This window comes from Dromiciops gliroides, chromosome 4 (assembly GCF_019393635.1).
Source record: "Dromiciops gliroides isolate mDroGli1 chromosome 4, mDroGli1.pri, whole genome shotgun sequence".
Lineage (NCBI taxonomy): Eukaryota > Metazoa > Chordata > Mammalia > Microbiotheria > Microbiotheriidae > Dromiciops > Dromiciops gliroides.
The window spans coordinates 178,870,201-178,886,012 of record NC_057864.1 but is presented as its reverse complement, the minus strand read 5'-3'; the positions used below and the strand labels follow the sequence as shown (position 1 = coordinate 178,886,012).

At 43.4% G+C, this 15,812-nt stretch overlaps 1 protein-coding gene across 2 annotated transcripts in view; it reads right to left on the bottom strand.

The window, feature by feature from the left end:
• MPP3 (MAGUK p55 scaffold protein 3) overlaps positions 1-15,812 on the bottom strand; it is a 56,584-nt gene that overhangs the window by 16,965 nt on the left and 23,807 nt on the right. For both annotated transcript variants that reach the window (XM_044000715.1, XM_044000716.1), the window contains exons 11-17: positions 15,386-15,450; positions 12,838-12,858; positions 11,655-11,696; positions 9,608-9,763; positions 9,440-9,520; positions 2,399-2,492; positions 2,045-2,153 (exon numbers count right to left, since the gene is read on the bottom strand). In XM_044000715.1, coding sequence (XP_043856650.1) covers positions 2,045-2,153; positions 2,399-2,492; positions 9,440-9,520; positions 9,608-9,763; positions 11,655-11,696; positions 12,838-12,858; positions 15,386-15,450 — 568 coding nt within the window. The remainder of the gene's footprint in view (positions 1-2,044; positions 2,154-2,398; positions 2,493-9,439; positions 9,521-9,607; positions 9,764-11,654; positions 11,697-12,837; positions 12,859-15,385; positions 15,451-15,812) is intronic.

Sequence of the window (15,812 nt, the reverse complement as noted above, 5' to 3'; positions counted from 1 at the left end):
CATGTCTAGGTAAATTTGTAAAGTAAGGCAAATTCTATCGTTCTGTTGGTTACTGTTAGGATGTATATATCCTAAGAGGTGGAGGAGGATGTAAAGAAGACTGAGTTAAAATCTTGAAAGGTGCTCTCAAGGAAGGGGCGAATATAGCAGCAAACCCATGTGGTGGTGGAGGTTCAGTATCAGCCATGCTTCTGAAGCACCTTCTGTCTTTTCCTTCTTTTTTCTTTTCTTTTGCCCTTCCTCATTTAGGAGCTATAACTAACCATTTTTTAACCTGGGGCCAATGACACAAACTGCGCCTTCACAAATGGTGCTGGGGCGACCACAGCCGTGAGGGGATGTGGCAGCAACCTAGTGAAGGGCTCCCCTGGGGTTTATCTGCTGGTGTGCCATCTGGTAGCTTCCTATTTTAACAAATTACTCTTGTTAAGTGCTAAGTTCAGTTGTTTCCTTACTGCCAGTGGACTGTTAGAGAGAACTACTAGCAGTCTTCAGATTTGGGGGTTCTGGGCCTCACAGCTAGAGAAAAGCTGGCTAGACTTGGAGTCAGAGGACCACAGTTCAATTTCTGGCTATGTCACATATTACATGTGTGACTTTTCGTAAGTCACACAATAATACTCAATCCTAGAGGTCTGACTCTTCATATTGCTATTGTTTAGTCTTGTCTCATTCTTCATGACCCTTCTTGGCAGAGATATACTGGAGCGGGTTTGTCATTTCCTTCTCTAGCTCATTTTACGTAGAAGAAAACTGAGGCAAACAGGGTTAAATGACTTAGCCAGGGTCATACAGTAAGTGTCTGGAAGTCAGATTTGAACTCAAGAAGATAAGTCTTCCTGACTCCAGGCCCAGCACTCTGTGCACTATGGCATCACCTAGCTCCCCTAATCCTAGAGGTAATAGGGAGTCATTGGAATTTATTTTATAGGGGAGTGACATGGTCAGCCTTGCATTTAAGGAAAATCACTTTTCAGCTGTGTGGAGAAGAATGGAATGGAGAGGGGGAAAGCTTGAGGCAAGGAGAAGAGACCAATCAGAGATTATTACAATAGTACAGGGGAGAAGAGATAAGAGCTTGATCTAAGGTGGTGTTTATATGAGTGGAGGAAATAGATGTGAGAGGTGTGGAGAAGGGACAAGATTTGGCAACTGATTAGATATGTGGACAAAGGGTTAGAATGAGCCATTAAGGATGATGCCCATGTTTTGAGAGCCTAGGTGAATCAAAGGGTGGTGGCGTCCTGGACAATAATAAGGAAATTTGGAAGAGAGGTGGGTTTGGAGAGAAAGATAATTGGAGGGGGGCAGTTAGGTGGTGCAGTGGATAAAGCACCAGCCCTGGATTCAGGAGGACCTGAGTTCAAATCCAACCTCAGAAACTTGACACTTACTAGCTGTGTGACCCTGGGCAAGTCACTTAATCCTCATTGCCCTGCCAAAAAAAAAAGAAAAGAAAAGAAAAGAAAAAGAAAGAAAATAAAGATAATTGGACCTGGGTCCCAATCTATCCATGCATATTCTTCCTGTGTGACTTCCTCTGTCCCTTGCAAAATAAAAAGGGTATAGGAGCGATGTTACTTACCCATCACTACCTCAATTGCAGAGCCCACCCTCTCCGGGACACCTGCCAGTCAAAAAATGATCTAGGGGCAGCATTGATTTTGTGAACTCCATCACCTGTACAGCTGCTGCGGGTAGCAGTTAATTTAGGATGTAACTGTCCTAAGAGACCCACCCCTGACTCAGAAGATTGGGGGGAGCTTGTACTGCAGTAAGAGTGGAGGAGGAAAGACTGTTGGGGGTTAGAGGAAGGATGGTTGTTTTGGAGACAAGTCCATCTATGGCAGAGAGGGTGGTTGATCACACACCCCCTGGGGAATCAGGCTACAGACCCCTGGGGTAATACATTGCCCCAACACTAAAGATCACAACCCTAGTTGGCAATTCCTGAACTGCCAAGTCCATGAAACAGGTTTCCATTAAAAAAAAAAAAAGATGGTGATAATAAAAAGTTGCTACAAGACTGGTCCCATAAACTCACTTCTGGTTCCACATCCACCAAACAAACTTTGTTTTGAGCCATAACAGACTGAATTGCCTCCAGGCTGGTACCATAGAGATTTTCTTTGTATTCTCCATGCTCCAGGAATCTAAAACATCAAAGGGGTAAAAGACATTTACTTCCTGGGATCTCAGAAACCTACAAAGAAAACAAAGGAAGTCCATCTAAAAGTGACTTCTCTTTCATTCCTCCCCTGGTTCCCTTTCAAGAAATACCTTTGATTTGTAGGGAATGTGAGAGTTCAGGACAGCGCGTGCACACAGTCCCCCCCCCCCCCCACACACACACACATACACCCCTATTAGGCAGACCTGGTCCCACCAACCAACCTACTTGTTGTGGTGCAAATCAGCCTCAAATGCTTGTTTAGAAACAAAATTATATTCCACTCCCTCCTTTTCATGACTCTTCCGGGTCCTGGTGGTATCTAAAACACAAAGTGAGAGGTCATGGAGTGAGAGTTTTTAAGGAGCCCAGTTCCCTGATCCTTTCTAGAACTTGAAGCCATCCACCATCTGCGAGAATATTTAACTGATGAAAATGATGTTACAGCTCTCTGTAAAAGGGCAGCTAGGTGGCACCATAGTGCACAAAGTGCCGGGCCTGGAGTCAAGAAGATTCTTCCCGAGTTCAAATTTGGCCTCAGAAGCTTACTAGTTGTGTGACCTTGGGCAAGTCATTTAGCTCTGTTTGCCTCAGTCTCTTCATCTGTAAAATGAGCTGAAGAAGAAAATGACAAACCACTCCAATATATCTGCCAAGAAAACTCCAAATGGGGTCGCAAAGAGTCAGACACGACTGAACAACAAAAACAAATTATTCCTAAAGTCCTTCCACCTGGAAACCCAATGATCCTAAGAAAAGAGAGGTGAACAAATACAGGTGAAGACTCTTTTCCCATTGACTTTCATTAGAGATGCAGGATATTTTCTTCTGGCTCAAGAAACCTACCTCTAAGGCATGAACATAATAAGAGAACACCACATGGATGTAAAGGAGAAGCAAAATAATGGCTGACATAGAGCCTTCTGGTTCTATTGGAAGCTCCATCCTGCTGGCTGCTTAGCCATGGCCTTCTACAATCCTATGTGCCATATTGAAATAAGAAGGGGTAGCCACTTAAGTGGGCACACACACAAGCCTTACTATGGTTTTTTAAAAAGCTGACTTTTTATGATAGCCTCAAACTGAAAACAAAGTAGGTGTCCATTGATTAGGGAATGGCTAATCAATTTGCTACATAGTGTGGTGCCATTAAAGGAAAGAGGGCTAGACTTGAAGTCAGAAGACCTGAGCTGGAATCCCTTCTCAGCCTCTTTTTCCCTGAGTGACTCTGGGCAAATAACTTACTCTCTATGGGCCTGTTTCCTTATCTATTCTGTGAAGAAGTTAGGGGGAAAGGGAAGGAGGAAAGCATTTTTACAGTACTTATTATATGCCAGGACGGGCAACTAGGTGGTGCAGTGGATAGCATTCCAGGCCTGGATTCAGGAAGACTCATCTTCCTGAGTTCAAATCTACCCTCAGATACATACTAGCTGTGTGACCCTGGGCAAGTAACTTAACCTTGTTTGCCTCAGTTTCCTCATCTGTCAGATGAGCTGGAGAAGGAAATGGCAAACTGCAGTATGTATCAGAGTGAAATCTGAACCCAGATCTTCCTTTGGGGTAAGCTCTTTCCATTATCCCATGCTGTTTCCCAATATGAAGGTAATAAAGATATTATTGCACCATAAGAAATAATGAAAATAAGAAATTCAGAGGAACGTGTAAAGACTTTTTTATGAATTGATTCAGATTGCAGGAGGTACATCCACTAAAATAATATATCCAGTGACTACAATAATGTCAAAGGAAACAATGGTCAAGGAACCTGCTCAGATTAAATGTAAAAATGAATATTGGCTCTAGGGGACAGAAAGGGAAATACATTTCCCTCTTCTCCATCAAGAAGCTTGGGAATATAGATTCCAAATATTGCATATGCTGGGTCAGCTAGTTATGCTTAATGTTTTCCTTTTTTCCAAAGCACAGTTCTGTGTCAGACACGTTATGTTAAGATTAAGATTGGGGCAGCTATGTAGCACAGTAGATAAAGCACTGGCCCTGGATTCAGGAGGACCTGAGTTCAAATCCAGCCTCAGACACTTGACATTTACTAGCCGTGTGACTCTGGGTAAGTCACTTAACCCTCATTGCCCTGCAAAAAAAATAAATAAGAATAAAATTTTTAAAAATCAAAGAGGTTATTTTTTTTAAAAAAGGAGAAGATTAAGATTGATCCTGTATCATATTCTTATTGATCCTATTTACAAGTAATTGACTGCTTAAGTCATGCTTCTTTGTCTCTGAACTTAGTTCAGAGTTCAGCTAGCCTGTAATGGGTTACATTTTAAAATCCAGCTCTTCTTGCCTCAAGGGAGTTTGCTAACCTTGGGGAGATGTGTGAGAAAGCAAGGGAGTTTGGTCCTGATAGCTTTATTCCACCAGGCTATCTTTCTAAGAAGTCTGGTTTGCTGTCCAATAACCTGGGCTGCCATCTCTCATCTTCACTCAAATGACAGTGCTTCTCATGAGAGAAGACAGAGGCTTGGTGCTAGCCCGCATTACCCAACTTCCAACCAGTCATGTGCCTCAGCTCTGTAACCAATCGGGTTGCCCTTAATCATGTAATTTCATCTCCCCTGTGCTATTCTTTATTCTACACTCACTAAAACCTATAAAAGGGGAATTGTCCTTTTGCTTGGGGACTTTGGCATTAATGGAGGCAATCCATTGATCCATGTATTGACAGGGCTTATTATTTATTAGCCTGGGCTAATAAATGTTATCTTGTGTGGAGATCTGCCTCATTTTACCCTTTTGTTAAAATCCAAAAAAAAAATGATGATGGCATTCTAAAAAGGCACTAGTGAGGGCAGATAGATGGTGCAGTGGATAGAGCACCGGCTCTGGAGTCAGGAGTACCTGAGTTCAAATCTGGCCTCAGACACTTAACACTTACTAGCTGTGTGACCCTGGGCAAGTCACTTAACCCCAATTGCCTCACTTAAAAAAAAAAAGGCACTAGTGAAAATTTCAAAGATAGAAAAGAAATGCTGGTAGATCTTTATCACAGCATCATAAAATATCTGAGCTGGAAGGGACATTAGAGATCATTATAGGCCAACTGCCTCAATTTTACATAGGAGGAAACTGAGGCTCAGGGTAGGGGTAATGACTTGCCTAAGGTAATAAGTGATAGAATGAGAACTCACAAGCCTATTTCCTGACTCCCAGAAGAACTTAGTTACCAGATCTCCTCTTACCAGCTCTGGCTCTTCTCTGAGGATAACTACATTTACAGGCAAAAGGGTCTGAGCCCTCCTCTGAATCAGGACAAGTCTCTGCAGAATTTCAGTTCTCTTTGATGCTTAATTTCAGGTAGGCAATGTGGAACAATGGAAATGGCTTTGTTTCTGGAGTCAAAGCATCTACCTTTAAATCTCAACTCTGATATTTATTAACCGCCCCTCCTGGGCCCCAGTTTCCTCATCTCTAAAATGAAGAGGTTGAAATAGATGATATCTGCTGTTCCTTCCAGATCCAAACCTTTGGCCTCATGTGTGCAGTCACCATTTTAGAAACCAGCAACACTAAACCATAAAAAGTAATTTTGAGGTTCAGCTGACTGGCACTCGTGAGGCTAAGTAACACCCCTGAGCAAGGTTGCTTTCTAAAGCGTCATGTGTTATACCTGGGCTATAAAATACCTCCACTTCATTATAGAACCAACCCAGGATTGGACTCAGTCAAGAGAAGGGGAGAGCAAATAGTAATAGTTAATAATAATAACTAGTATTTCTATTGTGCTCCCAGATGTCCAAAGTGGTTTTTTTTGTTTGGTTTGGTTTTTTGGGGTTTTTTTTTTTTTAGTGAGGCAATTGGGGTTAAGTGACTTGCCCAGGGTCACACAGCTAGTAAGTGTTAAGTGTCTGAGGGCAGATTTGAACTCAGGTACTCCTGACTCCAGGGCCGGTGCTCTATCCACTACGCCACCTAGCCGCCCCCAAAGTGTTTTACATGTGATCTCATTTGATCTTCACAACAACCCTGAAGCAGGTGCTATCATTATCCTTATTTAATGGATGATGAAATTGAAGTAAACAGGAGGTGAAATGACTTACTCAGGGTCACACAGCTAGTACACATCTGGGGCAGGATTTGAACTCAGGTCTTCTTGACTTCAAGGCCTGTGCTCTATCCACTGTACCATGTAGCTGCCTCAATAATTCACTTTTCTATAGTAATTTAAGGTTTAAAAGGCACTTTCCTCACAACAATCCCATTAGGTAAGTGTTGCAAGTCATAATTTTACAAATGAGAAAACAGGGGAAATGACTTGGCTAAGATAATACAGGTAGTACAGAGAGTTCTCACTTTATGTAAGTGGACCATTTCACAGACCTCTATGTAAAGTGATTTTTATGTAATATGAATTTGCCTTTTGGAAGTGGGGAAGGGAGGGAAGGAACAAAGCAGGAAAAGACCTCACCCACCCATCCTGTGGAGGGAGGGAGATAGCATATGTTTCAAGAGCATGTATGGGCTGGGATAGAAAAGAGAGAGAGCAGGAAGATGAACACCAAGAGCCAGGGCCAACCTAGTGGGGGCCTGACCTGAACTGAGAGGAAGGACACAAGGGGGCAGACACATCAGTGCTTGGCGTGGACATAGACAAGAGAGGACAGGCGACATGCAGGAGCAAGGGATGGAGGTGGGTGGGAAGGAACAGACATTCGGTATCCCAGTGCAGACAAATGGAAGACAGACACTCCTCTCTGAGTCAGAGGTATTAAGCCACGCCCCCAATCTAGTGGTGGTGGCATCAGTGGCAGTGGCAGTCTCTCTGCACATCAGTTTGTCTGCTTTCACTTGGAGTATTTTTTTAGTTTAGTTTTTTGGGGTGGGGGGGGGAGAAGAGATCAGAGGCCACAGGCTCCAAGCCAAGGAGCAGGAGCAGAGAGAGCACAGTATTGTACAGCAAAGTTAGCATAGGTGGTTTTTTTGGAATCTGGATTTCTTTCAGAATTCTTTATGTAAAGTCAACTTTGTAGAATGAAAATTGACATAAAATAAGAACTGTCTATAAATGGAAATGCTAGCATTTGGATCAGGACTCCTGACTCCAGGGCCAATACTCCTTCTTCCACGCAACATTACATGTACCACAGCATACAATGTCTCTAAAATAAAGAAATGTGGGTGATAAAGTTAATGGCCATCCTCTGATCACAGTGCTTCTGAATAACCTTGTATTAGAGAGGGCTTATATTCATGCCATAAAAAATGGTGAAAAAGTCTGAGTACATAGAAACCCAGAAATTGTAGTCTGGGCCTAAGTTATACACTGCTACAGGTCAAGGATTCCTAAGCTTTTTCAGTCTCCACACCCCTTTGTTTTCAGTAAACTTTGCCCTACCCCCTATTCAATATGAAAGGAAATAATTCTAGAGTATATATACATACAATGAAATAGAGAATTAATTTCAATAAATAATCCATTTAAATAAGATAATATAGTTATTTATCAAATATTCCCCTCACCCCTTGACAAGCTTCCTGTACTCCCTGGGCATACACATACGGAAGGTTTGGAACCCCTGCTATAGGCAGAAACAGAGAACCAATAAGATCGAGGTGTGACTAGACCTTCCAGAATTCATTGAGAATCAGCACTTTGGCCAGCAACAGGACATTTGTCTGTGCCAGAATCACACCATTTGTCTGGGGAAAAGCCTAATTCTGGCTGCTGCATTGTGCCAGAAAGATTGCTTTCCAGCCAGGTTTAAATCCCAGCTCTGGCATTTTATGATGAGCTTATAGACAAGTCACCTAAAATTTCTGAACTTCAGTGTTGTTTTTTTCATCTGCAAAAATGGAGATAATGTTTGTACCACTTAACCCAAAGGGTTCATAGAATGATGCTTTTAGAGCTGGAAGGGACTATACAGAGACCATCTCATCCAAATCCCTCATTTTACAGATAAGGAAACTAAAACCTATAAGAGTTAAGTGACTTGTTCAAGGTCACACAGGCAGTAAGTGTAAGAGAGAGGATTTAAATTCAGATCCTTTGTTTCCAGAGCTGTACCAAGAGTTTGTAGGGAAAGTGCTTTATAAACCTTAAATCCTTATATAAATGTGAGTGTATAAACTTCCTGCAGACAAGGATTGTGTCTTTATTCTGCCTTTGTTTCTCCAGCTCCTAGCATAGTACTTGACACAGTAGATGCTTATTGAATTGAATTCAGTTCAGCTCAGTTCAATTGAGCTGACTTGAACTTAACTAAATTGAATTGCTGTTGAGATAAGGAAAATTGGCAGTATAGGAATTCCAAAATATCAGGCATCACAGACCTGATTTTAGAGTGGAAGTGACTTCAGACGCTATCTAGTCTATCTCAGTCTGAGAAAGAATCCTCACTAGGACATAAACAAGGGTTTATCTAGCCTTTGCTGGGAGATCTCCAGTGAGGAGGAGCCTACCACTTTCTTTTTTTCGTCGGGCAATGGGGGCTAAGTGACTTGCCCAGAGTCACACAGGTAGTAAGTGTCAAGTGTGTGAGGCCGGATTTGAACTCAGGTTCTCCGGAATCCAGAGCCAATGCTTTATCCACTGTGCCACCTAGCTACCCCAAGCCTACCACTTTCCAAAGCAGCTCATTTCACCATTGCATACTCTAATGTGAGGAAATGTCTTTGAAGAGTAACCTTAAATTTGCCTCCATGAAACTTCCACCTATTGCTCCTCTGAGGTCATGTAGAGCAAAGCTTGCTTCTCTTCCACTTAACCATGTGTCAAGTACTTAGAGAGGGCTGTCATGTGCTCCCCCAAACCTTCTCTTCTTCAGGCTACACACTTCCAGTTCCTTTGACTGATCCTTATGTGGCATAAATCGGAAGCTGTCCTGATTACTCTCCTCTGGACACTAAGTTATGAGCGTCCTTTTTAAATGTGTTGTGCAGAACTGAACACAACACTCCCAATAGTGACTTGAATGGAACATGCTGTCTACTAAACATAGTACAGATTTGTTAAGACTGCCCTCTGAAGAGGATATTGTACTCAGTGCCTGAACCGTCCCCACCCCCAACATCCCTGGTAGTCCTCTAGCTTCTGCTTGAGACAACCTTGAGCACCAAGGACAGCTCCCTGCATATTTTAGACCCAATGTTTTTATACATTGTATTTCTGTGAATTATCTGGAATTGTCATACATTGATCTTGACTTTGGTGTCTGCTGTCATTCAGATAACATGTAAGGTGGGTGACAATCAAGCAAAGGTTACAGGCACCCACAACAGAGGAAAAACCCACAAACACCCCCTTACGTGGGACAGCAACGCCATATTGCTGGGGATCCTCAGCCACCACCTTCTGTTTTAGCTCATTCAGTCTGGCACCCAAAGAACCTGCAGAAGATGAACATGAAGTTAACAAGAGGCCCATCCCCCTTTCTTGAATCCCAGTGGTCCTGTCCTCAAAAGGAAGCCACTCACCAATTAGGACAACTAGTCGATGCCTCTCTCCAGGTTGATGCTGATACTTGGTCACTTCTTCATATGTCAGGAGCTCAGGAGGCTCTGTCACCTTACCTTCACTTTGGCTGCTAGGTCTCTCTTTTCGACTCATCCTGAAGCTTCTTCGGAGCCCAGCTGAGGAATCAGAAGTGAATATTACAATTTGGATGTAGCCCAGGTAGGGATTCTCCAAGCCAACATCCTCCAACCTTCCCTGTGGGAACCAGGTCTTAGGACACAAGATACCATTTTGCTTACCATGCTAAAGTGTGAGTGTGAGGGAGAGGGAGACCCTGAATAGCCTATTTCCCACTGGATGGAACTACCCCAATCTCTTCCCTCAAAAAGATAATGGGAATTTCTATGGACATTAAAAAACCTCATCCCTCTAACTTTTTCCTTCTTCCTGATTGCTGGAGGAAGCATTTCAATGATGCTAACTGGTCCTCCATTAATTTATGCTATCTTATCTCATTGCTGCAAGCAAATCCTTTTACTTTTTCCTATTTTTTGCCAACATATTCCTGACAGAAGTTGTTCCAACCCTTCTCTTCTTTCCTCAAGTTTCCTATATCACGTGCTCCTCACTCCCTCTTAGCTGAGGACCTCCACTTATGCTTGACTTCTCACTCTCCCTCACACCCCATACCCAATCAGTTGCCAAGTATTGTTGATTCTACCTTCACAATTTCTCTCATAGTTGTCCCCTTCTCTCTGCTCATACAGCTAACACCCCAATACAAGTCCCTATCATCTTTTCTGGATGACTGCAACATCCACCTAACTAGGCTCCCAACTTCACATCACTCCTTTCCCCAAAACATCCTCCATATAACCACCAAGATACCTGTCACCTCTATTCCCCAAACAGAGGTCTAGCTGTGTCACTCCCAAGCTTAGAAAGCTCCAGTGGTTCCTTATTTTTAGCTCCCCTTCACATACAGGAAATTCCATCTTCTGCTCCAAATCTTCTTACAGGTCCCCATCCCTGAGATACACCCATCTTCCCTTCTACCCCTTAAAACCCTTAGTTTCTTTCAAAGCATAGTCAAGTGTCACTTCAGACAAGAGATCTTTGCTAGTGCCTCCTGCCCAGGTAGAATGACCTTGTGCTGACATTGTATATATTTTGTATTTATTTAATATACACATGCTGTTTCCAAAGCATACAAACTCCTTGAAGACAGGTGAGGTTTTTTTCTTCTTTATCTCCAGTGCCTGGCACAGCAGCTGACATATGGTGGGCACTTAAAATGTGTGTTAGTTGATTGCCCTTCTGACACCCATGGGGTGTGGTTCTGAGAGCACAGGGACCTCAGATGGCAGCTAGCTCAGGGCTTCTTCACCTTTTAGTATGAAGGGGACCCCTGTGGCACTCTAGCAAAGACCATCAACTCCTCAGAATCATGGGGTTTTTAATAATTAAAGGATCTACTAAATTTTAATTAGAAGTAGTGAAAATAAAGATAAAATTTTGCCATTCAAGTTCATGGACTGCCCCACCTCTGAAATCTACCTGGTTAGAACTTCCAATGAGGGGAAATCTACCACATCCCAAGGCAGCCCCTTCTACCTCTGAAAAGCTGTAATTGCTAGGACTTGTTTTTGCTTTAATCTCCAGTCTATGTTTATTTGCCTCTTTGCATCTCCTACCCAGTGCTCCTGGTTATGCCCTCTGGGACCAAGCTCACCAAGTCTAATCTCTCTTCCCAGTGATAGCCCTTGCAATTCTTTAAGACAATGACCATGTACCAGCTTGATTTTCTCTGCTCCAAGCTGACTAAACACCCCTCCTCCCAATTCCTTCAAGTAATCCTTATGTCTTAAAGTCTAGGTGATTCCTGAAAAAAGGCCAGGAGAGATAGGGTCAGGGAGAGGATAGGGTGGAAGGAACCTTTACAACTTCCTCCTCTGTGGTGACAGAGAAAGGAATGGAGGCAGGGCTCTGCTTTTGCTCCCTTTTGAACGTGACTGTATGAAGAGCAGTCTACACCTGGGTCATGAGCAAGAGATGCGGGGTCCTCACCGATGTAATGTCCATTGAAGTAACCCTCGCAGTCACAGTTCTCTGTGAACCAAAGAAAGAGAAAAGGGCAGGGAAATGAGATTCAGGCAGAGGATGGGGATGCTCCACCCTTGTAGTGAGGACAAACACATGTCCCAGAATGACCTATAGGAACTGGAAGCTGGGCAAGAGAAAGCACTCCAACTCTGCTCATTTGCACAGGACCCGAGGGAAATTAAACCAGGCCCTCTGGCAGGTGACCCAGAAGGAAGCCAGGTAGGAATCTTGCTGGGCTGGCAGCCTGAATTGCTCTCAAGGGACTGCTGAACCTGTTGATTTTCCAACTTAAGTCCCCAAACAGCATTTCTAGATGGGTTATCCCAAAAGCGTTAATAGTTTAATGCAGCACGAAGGCTTTGGGGACAACCTGTATTTCAAGAGGTCATCAGTGGTCAGTCCACTCACGCCCCTACCTGAGCTGGACAACGCTTTCTTAGTCTCCTTGAATTGGTAGAATCAAGGAATCGAGTCGGGGTCAAGGAAGAATGTTAATACAGAGGGAGAATACAACCCTTCCACCAACCACTGCTTCCTGTCCTCTCCCAGTCACCCAAGAGAACATCTCAAGACACTTGGGAGGTAAGGCAGGGGAACAGGAGGGACACCAATGCGTTTAGATAGGTGGAGGCAATCTTCAGCTTGATAGGAAATCAAAGATACTTCCAGAATCAAAGGATCAAGAGCTGGAAAGCACCTGAAAATCACGTAGTCTAAAATCTCTCTTTTACAACTGAGGAAACCGAGGCCCAGAGAGGTGAAGAAGGTTGCCTGGGAGTTAACAACAGACTCAGGATTTGAACCCCTATGTTCTGACTCCAAATTCTGGTGCACATTCTGGTATACTGTTCTATTTCTCATCTCTCCCAACCTTCTTATTTTATAAATGAGGAAACGGAGTCTTTGAAAGATGAAGTGACTGGTCCAAAGTTACACATGCAGCAGAACCCAGTCAGACGTGAATCCAGTTATGCTTTTCTCCAGAGAAAAATGTGTGAATAGCAGAAGAGAACAATCAGCAAGCATAGAACAGTTGTTGGGTTTTTTTTAACACCACATAATTTGTGAACAGCTGTCAGACATTTGAGGGGAACGTAGAGGGGGGCAGAGGCTAGCTGTCCTCTATACCAAAACATGCAGAGCCTACCTTTATCACAAGACTGATCATCTTCCGTTTGCACAAAAGACAAACAAAGCAGAGTTAGAAGGCAGAACCATGGGCAAGATAGCCCACAGCTGAGGGGCAGCAGCATCCTTGGGTGTCTAAGGAACTCTCCATATGTCCCCTTTTCCTCTGCCCCAGCAAACCAGTGACCTGAACTGAAATGGATTATTAAACCCAGCAGCCTTGGTTTAATTAGTTTCCCTGTGTTTGGCTCATTAAAAGCCCAGAGGAAACCAACTTCATTACATGCATCTTAAGCAGCCTGATTGAAGCTAATTTATTCATGGGCACCTTTTGTTTATCTGTAATTTCCTAGGGACAGCTTTTAACCAGGGACACTTTGCTATTGGCTTCAATGCCCGCCTTAAAAACAAGCAGAAACTTGAAGGAGATATACTCTGGTGGCCAAAGAAAGGGAAGAGGTCTCATTGCCTCCTTTCTGAAGGACTGGAATTACTTCTGAGCTCAGATCACCCATTTCCATTCTGAATTCTCCATCAACTCAGATGCCAGCAGGTCAGAGACAAGAAACATAAAAGTTGTTGAGTTTGCCACAAAGCATCTCAAGATCCTACCAACCCATCCCCAACACTCAGGGAGCCTTAAATGACTGGGACAATGTTCATTCAGAGGTAAGAGAAAATAGTAAAGCACCTCTCCTTTTGCCTAGTTTTTCTTACTTTCTTCTCTTAACTAGATCAGCTAGGTGTTTCAATGGAGAGAATACTGGAGTCAGGAAGACCTGAGTTCAAATTCAGCCTTATATACTTACTAACTGTGTGACCTTAGGTAAGTCACTCAACCTCTGCCTCGGTTTCATAAACTGTAGAATGGGAATAATAATAGCACCCACCTGCCAGGGTTTTTGTGAGGATCAAACGAAATAATATTTGTAAGGCACTTAGCACAGGGCTTGGCATAGAGTAGGTACTTAATAAATACTTGTTCCTCTCTTCCCACTTCTGTTAACTCTAATATGGGGACCTTACAACTGCCATGTTTCCATTCAGTTGTAAATTATTCCCTTCTTCTCTCCCTTCCAATCCTTACCTGCCCTGCCCATCAAAATCTCATGACAAGATAGCCAAGAAGCCAGAGGTCATCAAGCATAGAATGTAAGAATCAGAAAGATCTTAAAGCCCATCTAGTCCAATACTATAATTTCTTCATCATCACATTTCTATAGCACTTTAATATAAAGCTCTTTTAAAATATTATCTTATTTTATCCTCACAACCTCAGTGGGAGGTAGGTGCCATCATTAACCCCATTTTCTAGATAAGGAACCTGAGGCAGACAGATAGGAAGTGACCTGCCCAGGGTCACACAGCTAGTAAGTATCTGAGGCAGTACTTGAATTCAGCTTTTCCAGACTCCCTGTCTGGCTCTCTATCCCCTCCACCACAGGCAGGGGAAGTGCCTGAAGTTACAAAGTTGTCTAATAAGTGAATAGCGGGGCAGCTGGATGGCACAGTGGATAGAGCACTGGCCCTGGATTCAGGAGGACCTGAGTTCAAATCTGGCCTCAGACACTTAACAATTACTAGCTGTGTGACCCTAGGCAAGTCACTTAACCCCAATTGCCTCACACACACAAAAAAAAGAAAAGAAAAATAAGTGAATAGCTAAGACCAGCACCCACATTTCCTGACCCCCAATTCGCTGCTTTTTCCACTGTGTGAAAATCCAGATGGGAGATTTATTATCTATTTCCTGCTTTCTTCTCTAGTTTAAGTAGCAACTCATACTTTTTCAGGGTTTTCAGCTTTATATAACAGAATGGTGAAGGAGATCATGCTACCATCATCATGCCCATTTTTAGAGATCAAACAATTGAGGCTCAGAGAGAAGACATAACTTCCCCAAGGTCACAAAGCTAAGCAGTGTTAGAATTGGCATTTGTACATTTATCCATCCATTAGAGTGGAAGTTCATTGACATTAAGAATCATTTCAGGGGCAGCTAGGTGGCACAGTGGATAGAGCACCGGCCCTGGAGTCAGGAGTACCTGGGTTCAAATCCAGCCTCAGACACTTAACACTTACTAGCTGTGTGACCCTGGGCAAGTCATTTAACCCCAATTGCCTCACTAAAAAAAAACAAAACAAAACAAAAAAAAAACAGAATTCTTTGGGACATCTAGGTGGTGCAGTGGATAAGGCACCAGCCTTGGGTTCAGGAGGACCTGAGTTCAAACCCAGCCTCAGACACTTACTAGCTGTGTGACCCTGGGCAAGTCACTTAACCCCCATTGCCCTGAAAAAACAAAAAAAAATACAAAAACAAAAACAAAAACAAAAATCATTTCATTCTTTGTACTTGTATCCCCAGCCAGTGTCATGGTCCCTGACACATAGTAGGCGCTTTGGAAATACTCATTGATTGATGTAGTTGACAGAACAGATTGCCTAATTCCAGGTCCAAAGCTTGTTCCATTACATCATGTTATGTTCCCTCCCTCTGGGCCTAAGCCCCTAGGGTATCTTCCCCTTGGGGCAGAAGTATTATTCTCTAGTGAAACCCCACTTACAGGATGGCTTTTTGATGCTCCTGGGGCTCTGCAAGGTACCCATGGCTCTCCTGTAGGTCAAGCGTCTGTAGAAGAATGTAAAGGGTTACCTGGGATTGAGGGACCCTTGCAAAGAAAGGCCCTAAGGGGCTGAAGACCAGATGGCAAACACCTGACACTTACATTCACGGTGGCATGAACTCTAAGTGACCTTCCTTAGACCATCAAGAGAGGCCTTCCAAGGGACTTGGTTGGAATGCTGAGAGAGGCAGGACAGAGAGAATCGGCCCTGATGAGGCTGGCCCCGGCCCCGGTTCCCACTAGATCAAGTGCTTGTTATGTGGCCTATTAGTGACTTGGGGACCCCATCCTAGCTGAGGGTTTCAGGGGATGAGGCTAAGGAACCTGCCCATTCATCAGGAAATTTCCCACACCCCCTTCAACAGGA